Below are 14,617 nucleotides of genomic sequence, written 5' to 3'. Positions count from 1 at the left end.
AAAGGTCACACTGAGGAAAATTAAAAAAATCACTCTAACAAACTGATATAAGTCTCAAACTGAGCCCCAAAAGCAAAGTTTGAGAATTGATTATTTGACAGTTTAACGACCCATTTTTCCCCCATTTCAACCTTTATGCAGCGTGAGAAAGTGCAGTTTTTTGTTTTTGTTTTAGTTTTTACAACAAATCCTAATTTCATTACCAGCAAATAAACTGTCCCATTTGTCCCTATTGGACCTTTACGATCCTCTACTCCAGATGGATTGTTGTTTGTGTATTAAAACTTTGCAAAGACTACTCTTGCTTCATGCACTTGGATCTTTGTGAATGTCTATGTGCATCATATAGAGATGAATTCAAACAACATGCAGCTCTTAAGCTTTTGCCTTACCTGCCTCCTGGTCATCTGTACAGTCCTCCCACGGATTTTTTACACTCCACCAACACAGAAAAGTCACCTGGCAGTTATATTTTTGTCATCAAATTAAATTGAAATTCCTCAAATGAGGAACAACATATGAGGAAAGATTCCTTGTTAGGTATTTAGTTTTTGATCTCTTCAAAAGAGTTTTTTTGCATGTTGATAGTGTCATTAAATTAAACTTAAGTGTTCAACATTCTGACTGTACAAACCGCATTTATTTTAGAATCTGAAATACAGGCATGTGAACAGTTGTTACCTTGACTCTATGGTCATCCTTATCTTTGGATGCTATTTTGAGAACCTTATTGGTGAAGATAGAAAGGTCTATAAAACTGCGCATGATATGCCTGAAAAGGCACTGTAAGGATAGAGGCCTACTAAATCATTTCTATGCAAAAACACACATCTGTTTATATCCTCAGCAATGAATGAGACAGTTGTGTAAAGCCGACTAGACTGATTGTCACTGTCAAGTCAGAATTGGGCAACACTGATGTCCAGATTTCTGACCTCACTGGAAAATAGAGAACACAAGGCATCTCATGGGTTCAAGATAAAACTTCATACAAGACAAATCATCAACCAGACACTGCAGCATCTGATATACATATAAATATACATTTACTCTGTCTAGTACACTATATTATTATTGCCTTAATACATTTCCCATTTAACATTCAATAGCTGACAACAGGTGTACAGATGCCTAAACATTACATACCAGTATTCATGCTGGAATCTATGGAAACAAGCTGGTTGGCGTTTTTACTGAGACAAGTGAAACTTCACACAACATTGTACAAGTATAATCCATAGTGAGTTGACAAATCTAGAGATCAATGTGTAATTCAAACTTTCTTTCTTTAATCTCTTGTTTTATCCTCAACTTCACGCTTCAATTTATCAAGCTTTACTGTGTGTTTCATTTATTTGGATAAAAAACAAACAGAAAGTTCACAGGGAGTGTATCAAACTCCACTTCATGTTATGAGTTTGAAGCTCAGAGCAAGGAAGCCCGTCCCCAGCAGGTCGCCCAGAGCCGTTAGGTATGGGATGGAGAAGTTGTCTGGGTCCAGGCCCCTTTGCCACAGCCACCTCACCATCAGGCTGGCCACGTGGAGCAGAATCACCACCTGCTCAACAACCATACCCAGATAAGAAAGAGTGTTGAAATTCAAAATAATTCTGTATTGGGGGACCTCAGACAATAGAATCTGATGTTTAGGTTTTGAAGGGTTGACTGAGGCGTGAGGGCCATGGGGAGATGAAAACTCCTATATCTGACAGGAAAGCTTTAAACCAGGGGTGGGGAAACTACGGCCCGCGGGCCACATCCGGCCCGTTGGTCTTTTTAATCCGGCCCGCCGAAGATTGGTACAGGATTCATACTTGATGTGAATGATTGAATGATTGGATCAATGAATGTGGGAGCTCAAACAGGAGATTATTTCATTTTTGGAGCTACTTGAGAATTTTCCTGAGCTGAATGACACAGATTGGCTTGGTGATTTAGCCTCTGCTGTGGACATACTGACACACATAAATGAGCTGGATGTGAAGCTACAAGGGAAAAACTGACTTGTGTATGATATACAAGCAAATGTCAGAGCCTTCAAAACCAAGCTGGTTTTATTTTCCAAGCAGACGAGTTCAGACGAGTCTGACATGTACTGTTAACAAATGAGTTTTTTTTAATATGTATCATATCTTTTGCTGACCCGGCCCGTCTGTCAAATTTTAAAAGTCAATGCGGCCTCTGAGCCAAAAAGTTTGCCAACCCCTGCTTTAAACATTTTGCCTGATGTTCAGTATTTTTGAATAATACAACAATACAACAAGAATGAATTACAATTTTTTCTCAAATTTTAAATTCATTACATCTTAAAGGTTTAGAATTGGATCCCAAATTACAATTCAGGAGTCCTGGTAACATGCAGTCACATTTCAAGGCAGCCTTGATTTAAACATTTTGCCTGATGTACAATATTCTCGAAAATATGCTAAATTTTAACAGTTTTTGTTAAATCATGTAATGTATTTGTTGTTGTTTCCTGTCTGTCTTTCCTGCCGTATGAGAGTGAAGTAGATAAATAAACAACAACAAAAAACAATACACTATTATATTATTCTCAGAACAGACCTGAAGCAGAGCTGCAGATAGGTAGCAGATGATGAAGGTGGCTGTCATAGCTGTGTGGCCCGCTTGCAGAAGATGGATAGTGTAGAGAAAGAGGAGGTGACCTGGAACTACAAGGCTGGCTAGAACTCTGGCTGATTTGGAGTTTACATCTGAATAAATACAGCAGAAACAGAAGCAACTGGGAAAGTTCTGTGGGATATTTTAGGTAAGAATTAAGATGCCTATATGTAGCAATTTCATTATGAGGCATTTTTTTCATTTTACTTTTATTAATACATAGCTTCTATCATCTGTATAAGCAAGAGATTTGCTCTCCATCTATACTGAAGAGGAGCTTCTTTGAAAAAAAAAATGTATCACATGCCACTACAGTAAACTAACTAAAAAGCTAAATTGAATCTATGAAGCATTATTTGTAATGTCATCTTGGTTTTTATATCTAACCTGAAGAGCAGAAGGTAGAGCAGGGTCCTTCAAAGTTTATTCTCATTTTAGATGGCAGAGCTCCAGGAATGCTCCAATAGTGGAGGTAAGTTGACATCCTGCTGGCCTGGATGGCCACAAGGTTTCCACCCACACCTGTAGGGATCAGCAAAAGGATTCAAATTAACAATGTGCCACGGATTCTGCCACATTAATTTTACAATGTACCTGTACTATACAAAAATGCAGCTGAGGCCAGTTTTAATTCACCTCATATCATACTAAACTTTTCAAGACTAATGATATAACCTCTCTGCTTTTCATTTTTCTGTCAGATAAGACTGATTGATTGGTTCAATGTTTGCCAAAAAATACATTAATAGATAATGACCTAATGTATTAGTTAGGGTTAGGGTTAGGGTTAGCAGAATCCAATGGTATTTGATGTGTCATTTAGTAAAGGAAATACTCTGCAGAAATAAACAGTTTTATGTGTAACACAGCGAAAGTAGTTTTAGCTTTTCCCTACAAATGTGCAAAGTTATAAAAGCTTTTTTCTAAATCCATTCTGCCTGTGTCAGATACGAACAGGCATAGCAAAAAGTTAATTTAAGGATTAGCTGATTTTCCACCATCTCTTTTCATTGTAAGAGATTGAGTGTTGCTACAGATTCATGGCAAAACTTGCATCCCTTTGCATCATCTGAAGCAGAACAAACCCCTCTCGGCTACAGAGCTTTGCAACACATGGCTCACTTAACAAACGGGAAGGGTGTTTCTGGTCAGCAGAGCTGAATGAGAATGCAAATGCACTTCCTGTACTTGGATGGCAACACATGCAGGTCTTTGGAGGCACAGAAGCACTGAATGCGTCGATGCATAGTTGGAATTCTGATCAGGCTTGGGCTTCATGTTCGTTGTGCCCGCTTCAAGGGAAACCAGCAGAAGGTACAGCAGTGACCTCTGTCTCCGAGCTTTCGAGCTTTCCCAAGCGGTGGGGAGTCCGACACCTTGAGAATAATTAGTCGCTGAAATTTTAGGCCACTTTCAAAGCCAAACTCATTCATTAGCTGTCCCAAACCTCTGTTTAGGAAATGTGAGGATACCGAGATTTATAAATAATCAGATTAAACGTTTTAAGTATATAATATTTTGCTGTTGCATCTACATTTGTGAATGTTTGTTTTTCTATTGAATTTATTTTTTGTGAATATCAAAAGGTAATTATGAAGATTAGTGCCATGGAAACAGCAGGACCTTGAATCTTAGTTCGGGTTACTGCACACATTCTACCCACACACACACACACACACATGCACACATTGAAATCGTGTTAATCTCGGCTAGTTTATGGACTGTACCAATTTAGTATTTATTTTCTATTGCTTAAGAGATGCTTCTTCTTCTTCTTCTTCTTCTTCTTCTTCTTCTTCTTCTTCTTCTTCTTCTTCTTCTTCTTCTTCTTCTTCTTCTTCTTCTTCTTCTTCTTCTTCTTCTTCTTCTTTTTCTTCTTCTTCTTTCAGCTTTTCCCTTCAGGGGTCGCCACAGCGAATCAACCTCCTCCATCTAACACTATTCTCTGTATGCTCCTCTCTCACACCAACTACCCTCATATCCTCTCTCTCTACGTCCATAAATCTTCTCTTTGGTCTTCCTCGAGGCCTCCTGCCCGGCAGCGCCAATTCCAGCATCTGTCTACCAATAAATTCACTATCTCTCCTCTGTACATGAACGAACCATCTCAGCCTGACATCTAAAAGATTCATTTCCGCTAATTAAACATTAACAATTAAATGATCATACTTATCATTTTTAAAGGATGGCAAGTCAAGACTGAGGTCCCCTCACAAATATACAATTGCACTCTTCCACAAAAAAAAAGGAATGATATTGGTTTGGATCAGAAAAAAAGCCCCTGTATATGAGGACTGAAGTTTGTGATTGGTACATTCCTTTTCGGGCGAGCAGATGCATCTAAAATCGAAAAAGTCCATTTTTTTTTCTTCCGGTTCAATAGTTACGACAGAAATGCCTGAGGAAATAATACAAAGCTGCCAAAATACAAAAAAGGATGGTTAAAAATAGAAGTAAGGTCAATAAAAATGTTTTATTATCACTATTATTTTTTGCTGCTTTACTGATTTCTCCTCTTCTTCACAATAATGTGGAATCGATGACCACATTCACATTGAATGTATTGTTTTACAAACTGCTCTTGTAATAACTTTCAGGCTCAATACGCCCCAGTCCTTGTACTGAGTGAGCCTATTTCCATTTTCTACACACAGTAACCTAGGCACCGTGGTAAAAATGTGCCTCACTGCATATTCAATAAGGCAAACATACTCAATGGAAATGAAATGTTATTTGCCTACTTGTGACTGTTCTTATATCAGCTTTCAATTTTGATTGCAAGTTATCTCAGACATACAGGTTGTTAGTAAATAAGGACCTTTGTGTGTAACCCTGCATTACTTTTTACCAGTCTGTCATATTTCACTCACCATTGATAACTGGAGTGAACACTGCCATGCCTTCAAAATTTGGATTGCTCACAGCTCTATCCAGAATCAATCCACCGATACTGGGAACAAAATAATGACAGCACTGGAATATGACTCGGATCCCTGACTGAGTTCGTGGTGTGATGAAACAGACGTGTTTTATGACTTGAAATCATTCAAGGCTTCCAGACGGAAGTTCACCTGCTGATGGACATGGCCAGAATAACCGGCTGCCAGCCTGATCTGAGGATCTCCCTGATTGCTTCAGACTGGCAAGCAATAAGGACCCACACTGGGGCGAGAAGCAGGAATATACAGCATATGACAGGGGGCAGGTACCAAATGTCTGAGGAGCAACAGAGCACAGAACACATCTGTCAAATGAGCTGGTTATGTAACTGTAGTTTGAACAGAAATTAACTTTCATTCCACTCAATGTGAAAAAAAAAAATCTGCAGGAGTGAACAGGAGTTCTTGTGAGACGCCTCATCGCTGATGCAGGACTAAAAGACAGTCTTTGCTACCCCCTTCAGGGTAGAATGCTACACGCCGGCACTGTGTCTAATTGAAAAGTAATTGAAAAACACAGTAGAATCCAGAGATCAAGAGCAGCTAAATACATTTACCCAAGTGGATATTTTCAGCCAGTTTTGTATTGGAAGTATTTGAAATGCATTGCACATTATGTTCTGGTGTTTTCAGTTGAATAATTAGAGTAAAATAATGCACTATCATCATTATTATATGTTAATCATTCCTGAAATTTTTATTATACTTTTAATGAGAGAGGCGCTTTATTAAGTATGCAACAAATTGAAGATTTGTTGTATACTTAACCCCCGAGTGGTGTGAAAAATCAAGTGAAAACTTGTCTCTTTATGCGGCCTTGTGATTGAGTGGCAAAGTGTGTGTAGCCTGACTCTAACCCAGTGACAGCTGTGTTTGGCTGATGGCTCTTACATGTGCAGCAGTTCATGCACAGGTAAAGAATGAATTAATAATATCATGCACTGTGATCTATATTACACACCACAATATACCTATGGTCATTGTAAATTAGTATTTTTAGACATTGACTTTACTCCGATGACTCACTCAAGGTATCTATTTAGTGCAAAATAGAATATTTGTTCAATTATAAATGCAGAGCATTGTCTATGCTAGTTCAGATGTACAGTAATGTTCAGTTTTGATTTGGACCAGTGAACGCACTGACCTTTGTAAGAGAAGAAGAGGCTGCTGAGCCCAGCGAGGAGAGACAAGGTGATGAGGTCTCCGAGGCTGGCGGCGATAGGGGTGGCTATGTTATCTGGGTTGATGCCCACTTTCCTGGAGCCAATAATGACTGCCACCATCACCAGGCCTGATGAAGACAAACAGTCATTTAATGCACTGTACTTTACTTTGTGTTTTATAGAGTCCTGTCCTTTCTTCTGTGGCAGTAATTGTTTTAACTTAGAAAGAGAGCAGCAATGAAGGCAGTGGTCACACTGCTGGCACACAGGATGGCCGCCTGGGTTACATCCACCCTCCCTTTGGTCACACACCCGAGACCCACCGCTGCAAGTGCTGCAAGGAAGCCCACAACTGTGGCCTGGACCTGAAGATTAAGGAAAAGGTCAGAAATGTCAGTCAAATATAGTAAAAAAATAAAATAAAATTAGAAATATTCATAAAACCTTTTCTCCACAGTTATTCATAAGAATTGAAAATCACATCAGGTGCCAATTTACAAGTATCTACTTGTATGAGCTCTTTTTCACTTGTTGAATTACAAACACCAGAAATGTGTCACATCATCACTGATATAGCTTTTAGACAATATCATATATATATTTCTATGCTTGAGAAGGAAACAATTAGTTACTTCTGCTGTTCATCTTTGACCAGAAATATATGAATTATTTAGATGTGCCCCAGCAGCATAATGTATGACAAATATCAAAGTATCAATGTGACTATGTTTTTGGATGAATATTATTATTGAATTACTGAATTACTGGATATTGCATTTTATCAAAATCATTGTTTACACTCAACTATGATTGGCTAGAACATACATTAAGTACATCTGTGAGACTAATCTGGTAAAGTATTTGCCCCATGTTAATTGATACTTTTTCTATGTGACGCCATTTGTGGGAATTGATAGCCATCCATAACAGTGGCGTGCAGTCAGTAGAGGCAGGGGAGGCCAGGCCTCACCTGACATCATGGAAAGAAAAAAATCCAAAATGAAAAAAAAAAAAAATGAAATGGTCATATTTATTCAGTGATTTGTACTATGAAGTTATTTTCCAGGTCGCTTCACCATTTTTAGTTTTTTTTTTCCGCTAAAAAAAACACATTTACTGTTCAAATACTGAGACTTGCGATGACACAGCAAGCGGCTGAGCCCACTATGGATTGCGCAGTGATTTTGCTTACTGTGCTGCCATGCTATGCACTGAGACCATAGTGATGTCTCTGTTAATGTCACTATTAAAAGAAACACTTTTAATATATGAACTAAATTTCCATAGTTTAGCTGATTTGTCTAATATTTTTCGTCAACAACTGTAACGGATTTTTCGTGTTTCTGGTAATCATAAAACGACAGCAAAGAGACACTAAGTGAGGCACGCAGTGACGATGCCTCATGGTGGGGGGCACCGCTGATCCCAGGGATCTTTCTTAGTACTCGGCTACAGAATAGTAGAATTAGCAATAGCAGGCTAAAGTAAACAGCTAGCAAGTCAAGTTCAGCCATCCAGCTATTTTTTGCCGATTTCATTGGGCTGTATAGCTCACAAACGGTGAGGGATGAATGTAAATCTCCTGGGCAGCTTCTAAACTTTTTGTCCCAGATGGATTTCATTCAAAATGTTCCTGAGGCGACAAAGTTGCACCGGCCGGCGGTCACCGTTCCGGCTACGACAGCGTCGGCGGAGCGCTCATTCTCGGAAAAGACTCAAAACATACAGTTGGAATAGGACATTAAGGACGACTGTCTTCACTGGCAGCGATTTCCATTGAAACAGAGAGACTTTTAAAACTGAAGAAAGAAACGGAAGACTTCTACAAGCAAGTTATCGATGCTTCAGAAAGAGCGGCGCATGGACTTCATTTATAAGTAAAGGTAAGAGATAATAACGTTTTTTTTTTTACATGTGTTTTTTTTCCATGCTACAATTTGTATATGTAAAGAATGCCGATATGATATTTTAAACAAAACACGTCAACTACTGCCAATAAAATGGTGAATAAGCTACTCCGTAGGGTTCACATCTTTGTAAATCTGACTGTGATGACGTCAGTGCCTCGCCAGCCATGAACCATAATACGGATTCCGTAACAATCACACACTGCCCAATCACAAATAATAGAGTATAAATTCAAGAAAGGAATTTGTGTTTGTGTGTGTGTGTGTGTGTGTGTGTGTGTATGTGTGTGTGTGTGTGTGTCACCTGAATGAGAGCCAGATTACAGCAAACCATCCTCCACTGTTGCTGAGGCTCCTCCAACTGCCCTGTATTGGCCTGGGAATGCCAAAAGGCCATACATACATATATACATTCAAGAATAAAATAATGCATGCTATTGTCAAGCAGATCATTGTTGTTTAGGGGGTATAGTTGCTCAAAGGTGCAGTACTAAGGCTTTTTCCTGATAGTGATATATTTGAAAATCGTAGACATAATCTCTTCCCGTGAGAGCATCTCTAGTAAGCGCATAAATTTCGACTCACTGCCGTCGACAGTCTGGATGCCAACGTCATCTCCAGATTCCCCTTCAGTCCCACCAGAGCCGGTACCAAGATAAACACATCAGAGATCTCCTTGAAAACCTGCCAGTGCTGAAAAATACCACTGTTGGACCTCACTGAGAGAAATATTTTTCTACATGTCTGATGATAGTGTACTTTCCTTCAAAGCAACAATACAAGGCAGCTCAAATCAATACTCCTTGTTTTCAGTTCTAAAAATAGAAGCGAGAGCTAAATTTGGCCTCGTGAAGGTTTTTGCAGTTGTGAATTACAATATAAACAACACCCCACAAAGGATTTGCTACATGTAGATTTGTTAACAGCCTGGGAGTAATAGTAATTGTCGTAACGCACACCCGGCATCTGCAGTCTAGAAGATATAAATAATTTGTACATACACTGTGCCTCGTTCTCAAGATTATGTTTCCTTGGAAATAATCAGGGTCAAATTGGAAAGCACTTAATAACCTCAGTAAACACCCAAGTAAGCTAATATTCTGAGAGGGTAACACATTCCAACATCTCATGGGTTACAGCTAAGAAAAGCTTCATTTGTGTTATGCTGTTGTTAATGCAATAAAGTTTCTTGCTCAGAGGCAACCTGTTGTCAAGAATAAATGCCACCTCTCCTCACCTCAATGAACAATTTTCGCCGTGCTGAATGGTTTGAGAAAAATATATTATATTTGTGCAGCGCACGTGAAGCCGGATCATCCTAATTTTTTTAACCTGGCCAGCTTGCCGCATCATTACTCCGTGACTCATGTCAGTCTGCTGCAGTGATATTTGCACAAGGTTAAACGACAGAGAAAACATTTGACCTGCTCTGATACTGTGTCACACTCAAGCATAGTCAGGAGCTCCTCAGTTCCGTAACTTCTTTCATAATTTTTTACAAAAAAGCAATTAAATATGATATTCAACACTGACATATTTCCCTGCTTATTCTCAGACCTGAATTGAGCATTTTGATGTATCTAGGCTACAGGCAAGGAAGTGTAGGCAACCATCAGTAGAATCATTTTTCTCTCACACGCATAGATAAATTGGATTTTCCGTACTTGCACCACATCCATGACAATACCGGCAGCAACCATGCCCAGGCCAGACACCAGGTACGGTGGCAGCACCTGGGCTGCGATGGTCCAAAAGCTCTCTTGCAGGAATCCCTGAGCCGAGCGGGTCAGTTTACATGTGAAGCCCCGCAGTTTTTTCCCTTGGAAGTGCAGCTCCAGCACCAGATGGGTCACCACCATGACTGGTCCCCCGTTACCCCATTCCCCTTGAAAAACTTCTGGCGTGAAACGATGGTTCAGCTCTTCTAAGTGGGAAAATTAGCTGACAGATGTTTGATCAGCCATAACAATGATCCATCTCCACATTTGATACTTTTTTGCAATGTGGTTTTAGCAGAAGGAAGAAGCTTGCTTTTGCCCTCTACTTGTGACTCCAGCGTTTGTTTGCAAGGGGGAAACATTAAGCACTTCTGGATCAGGCAGAGGAATGAAACCAGCTGCTGTCATCCACTTGAATGGAGGACTCACATGACACACACACACACGCACATGACACATACACACACACACACACACACACACACACACACACACACACACACACACACAAAAGGTACTTGACACTTGACAGCAGTTTTGTTAGGCCTCTTCAGACACCCTGCCGCTAACAGACCTTCACTCACTCACAGACACACACCCAGACACACAAATTACACACTCTTATGCCTCGCTCTTAAGAAGCCAGGCAGCAGAGGCAGAGCGCTGGAAGCCTGGTCTCTCTCTGGGCCTGAAGAAGGTCCAAGTCCTGTGGGACAAGGACATCCAGAAGGCCAGCAGTTTCTTCTCAGCCCTCCTGTGCCGCTGCTGCAGCTGCTCCTTTTCCTCCTCCTCCCTCCAAAACTTCCCGTCTCCCTCCTGATGCCCCAGGGCTTCACTGTTTTGCAGACCTTTCCTCATTTTGCCCAGAGCGAAGGCAAAGTGTCCGTTTTGGTTGCGAGTACGTGTGAAGGGATACCTCAGGGAGGTGTGAAATTGAATGTTCCAGTGAAATCGCTCCAGCAACAGTTGGGGCTTCCCTCTGACTCCGGACGAGATGGAAGGAGAGTGCGTGTTTCCCTCTGGCTCCTGATTTCTTTGTAAATGTGGTTAGAGGATGCTGCAGTTCCCCCACCCCCAGCCCCATCCCAACACCCACCCCCTTCTTTGATGGCTCCTCCTCTCACTGCACTTGGTTGTCCTCTGTGCGAGCCAGTGACGCAGTTGGAGCAGCAGCAGGTGCTGTACCTGTCACAGACACATGGTGCTGCTGCGGGATCATCAAACCCTCAATTCAACCAAAGACACACAAGCAATGAGTGTTTTCTCCTATACTTTCCCAGCTCCTCATGTGCTCCGTCATGTCGTCTCTTTCAGTCTCCCCTATTTATTTGGCTTGTTGTGCCATTGATCCAAATCATAGCCTCTATATTCACCTTGAAAAATAAAAGGAGCTTTTTTGTGAGTCTCTCATTGCTCATTTCATCACACCATAATTTGTGAATGAGGGGCACAGAATCCCATGTCCTTCGCTCACAAGGACAGTGACTCAGCTGCAAAGTGCCCTTGGGAGGTGATCTAAATGGCATTATGGTATCTGCAGCTCCCCCTTCCGACTTCTGGATTCATTTTAGATGATGCCACTGTAAGCCTGTGTAACGCAATGTGACAGAGCCATTTTCTTGATGTCAAAGCGCCCCCTTTTTTTGTATTTTAGATTCATAATTATTTCAGAGCAAAAAATCCTTATGACAAGGCAAAGTTTGGACACAGAAAACAGGAATCACAAAAGCTGTTTACAATGTCCAAGCCTTTGCATTTTTTTGTTTAATTCAGGAGCTGCAAATGGCAAATGATGTTGTAAAACCTGCCTTTCTATAAGGATTTCATGAATATAAGCACTGCAGCCAACTGTGAACCTTAGATACAAACTTTGACACAGAATAATCACGATCCCCTCCAGTGCACCTCTATTTTTTTTTAATCAACTCCAGGAGAAAAATCATCAGTAAAGAATAGAATTGATAATCGCAGAGGACAGTGGCCTTCGTTTCACTACATTTTTTATAATTCCCTTCCTGAATCAAAGTGATTCTGTTGTATAGATAATCAAAGATAATTGCTGATAAATTAATGTTTAACTGTGTTTTGTTCTACTGGACCTGTTTGCTGTGAAAGGGTGAGGTCACCTCAGAGACTAGCTAGGTCATCATGACCTGCAAACCACCACAGATCACTCACTAGTCTCTCCTCTCACTTTACACCTCATTTTACTTACCTATGCCAGGCAGATGTGGATAAGCTGCCTCTAAAATGCAAAAAATTGCGTCACTTGTTTTTGTATCTTCCAATGTGATTTGTTTCTGATGGACCCTAGCCCTAATACAATTGCTCAACAAGTAAATTACAAAATAGCACTGGTGTTCATTTAACACAATGACATTTTACAAAAAAAAACAAAACAGTATTGAAGTACAGTCAGACTTATGGACCACAAAAATCATTTGGGGGGAAATGCACATTTCAACACAACAAGACAATGATTTCCTATTAAATTCTCAATCCAACACTCGGAAAACACCACACAGCCTGTGTGACACGGTCGAATGCCTTCTCCAGATCCACAAAACACATGTAGACTGGTTGGGCAAACTCCCATGCTCCCCCGATACCCTGCCGAGGGTATAGAGCTGGTCCACTGCTCCCCGTCCAGGAAGAAAACCACACTGCTCTATTCCCCTGTAGTTGGAGTACACCCTCCGATCCCCCCTTTTTAAAAAGGGGGATCACCACTCTGGTCTGCTAGTCCAGCGGCACTGTCCCAGACGTCCAGCAATGCGACAGATGCATGTCAGCCAGGACATCCCTACAGCATCCAGAGCCTTGAGGAACACAGGGCGGACCTCATCCACCCCCGGGGCCCCACTACTGAAGAGCTCTTTGACTGCTTCAGCAACTTCAGCCCCGGAAATAGGTGTGTCCGCTCCAGAGTCCCCACCTCTGCTTCTTCATTGAAAGACGTTTCAAATGGGTTGAGAATGTCTCGAAAGTATTCCTGCCACCGATCTACAATGTCTCAAGTTGGGGTCAGCAGCGCCTTGCTCCCATTGTACAGTGTTGATGGAGCACTGCTTCCCCCTCCTGAGCCACCGGATGGTGGACCAGAATCTCCTTGACGCCCATTGGAAGTCATCTTCATGGCCTCCCCGAACTCCTCCCCCACCAGAGTTTTTGCCTCCGCAATCACCAAAGCCACATGCGGCTGTCGATAACTTTCAGCTGCCTCCAGAGCCCAACAACCCAGAAAGGCCCGATAGGACTCCTTCTTCAGTCTGAAGGCATCCCTCACCAGCCTCACCAGCGGGTTCGGGGGTTGCCACCCCGACAGGCGCCGCTCCAGTCTACCGCCTCGACAATTGAAGCACGGAACATGGCCCATTCGGACTCAATGTCCCTGCCTCCCCTGGGATGTGGTTGTAGTTCTGCCGGAGGTGGGAGTTGAAGCTCCGTCTGACAGAGGACTCTGCTGGACGTTCCAAACAGACCCTCACGTTACGTTTGGGTCTGCCAGGTCAGACAGGCGTCCTCTCCCACAAACGGAGCCAGCTCACCGCCAGGTGGTGATCAGTTGACAGCTCCACCCCGTAAAATGTTGTGGTAGCTCTCATTTGGCCTGCCGGCCTTTATTTTGATGCATGTGGTATAATGTAAGGAAATACTGTCAAGGAAACCTTCACGAATTGTGGATTTATATATCTGACACTACTTTTCTAGCACAAGCAAATAATAGTTTTGCCTTATCTTCTCGTCTTTTCAAGTTCTTGAGGAACACTTGACACATTTATTTATTTATTGCCAACATGCCAAGTCGTTTAACATCTAAAAGAGGAATGAACTGGTAAGTTTTCCCCTATTATTTCATTACAATTGAATTTAAGAAGGTGCTTTTAGATTCATGCTCAAGAAGGGGAGCTCTTAAAGTATTGCAGTTATCCTATTGCATAATCTGCTGGATTCACTGACCTGCACCTGGTCCAGCAGCATGCCAGCAGTCACCATGCCCAGCCCAGCCAGCTGGAAGGAGGGCAGCACCTGGAGAAAAACCACCCAAGACGACTCTGCAGAAATTGTGGATTGTCTCCTCTTCCATTCTGTCAGGACACTGGGCCTCATGTCCATATCAGCTGCCTGCTCTCTGTACATCTACAAACCAAACCACTGCCAACTAAAAGTGCGTCATGCTGTTTGCTTTCAATGTGGTAACCTGCACCAAATTCTCTGTTGCAGTGGTGGCTGACATTAGCTTGTATTTGTAAAACATTAGAACG

General features: G+C 41.6%; 1 protein-coding gene across 3 annotated transcripts; it reads right to left on the bottom strand.

The window, feature by feature from the left end:
- Nucleotides 1–968: 968 nt before the first annotated feature.
- On the bottom strand, nt 969–14,471 carry LOC147222196 (solute carrier family 41 member 1-like). Of its 3 annotated transcripts, none has more exons than XM_086167969.1 (10): nt 14,313–14,471; nt 9,220–9,327; nt 8,939–9,010; nt 6,948–7,092; nt 6,709–6,855; nt 5,694–5,838; nt 5,493–5,572; nt 3,010–3,144; nt 2,566–2,714; nt 969–1,558 (listed from the first exon to the last, which is right to left on the bottom strand). In XM_086167969.1, the coding sequence occupies exons 1-10, from the start codon at nt 14,466–14,468 to the stop codon at nt 1,406–1,408; spliced, it is 1,290 nt and encodes a 429-aa protein (XP_086024095.1). In that variant the 5' UTR covers nt 14,469–14,471; the 3' UTR covers nt 969–1,405. The 3 variants fall into 3 exon arrangements, with proteins under 3 accessions (XP_086024095.1, XP_086024094.1, XP_086024096.1); XM_086167968.1 differs by lacking the exon at nt 14,313–14,471 and adding an exon at nt 10,299–11,372; XM_086167970.1 differs by lacking the exon at nt 14,313–14,471 and adding an exon at nt 9,872–10,243.
- Nucleotides 14,472–14,617: the final 146 nt, after the last annotated feature.

This window comes from Fistularia commersonii, chromosome 21 (genome assembly GCF_037954325.1).
Source record: "Fistularia commersonii isolate RoL2024-O1a breed Wild chromosome 21, RoL_Fcom_v1.0, whole genome shotgun sequence".
NCBI classification, from domain to species: Eukaryota; Metazoa; Chordata; class Actinopteri; order Syngnathiformes; family Fistulariidae; genus Fistularia; species Fistularia commersonii.
This window is presented reverse-complemented; position numbering and strand designations above follow the sequence as displayed.

Excerpts from the sequence above, each read along its gene's own strand:
- LOC147222196 (XM_086167968.1), bottom strand. The coding sequence starts at position 10,493 with ATGGTGGTGACCCATCTGGTGCTGGAGCTGCACTTCCAAGGGAAAAAA. Across the intron at positions 9,328-10,298 it reads TTGTCATGGATGTGGTGCAA|CACTGGCAGGTTTTCAAGGA; the intron begins GTACGGAAAATC and ends GGTATTTTTCAG. Across the intron at positions 6,856-6,947 it reads CATTGCTGCTCTCTTTCTAA|GCCTGGTGATGGTGGCAGTC; the intron begins GTTAAAACAATT and ends TGTCTTCATCAG.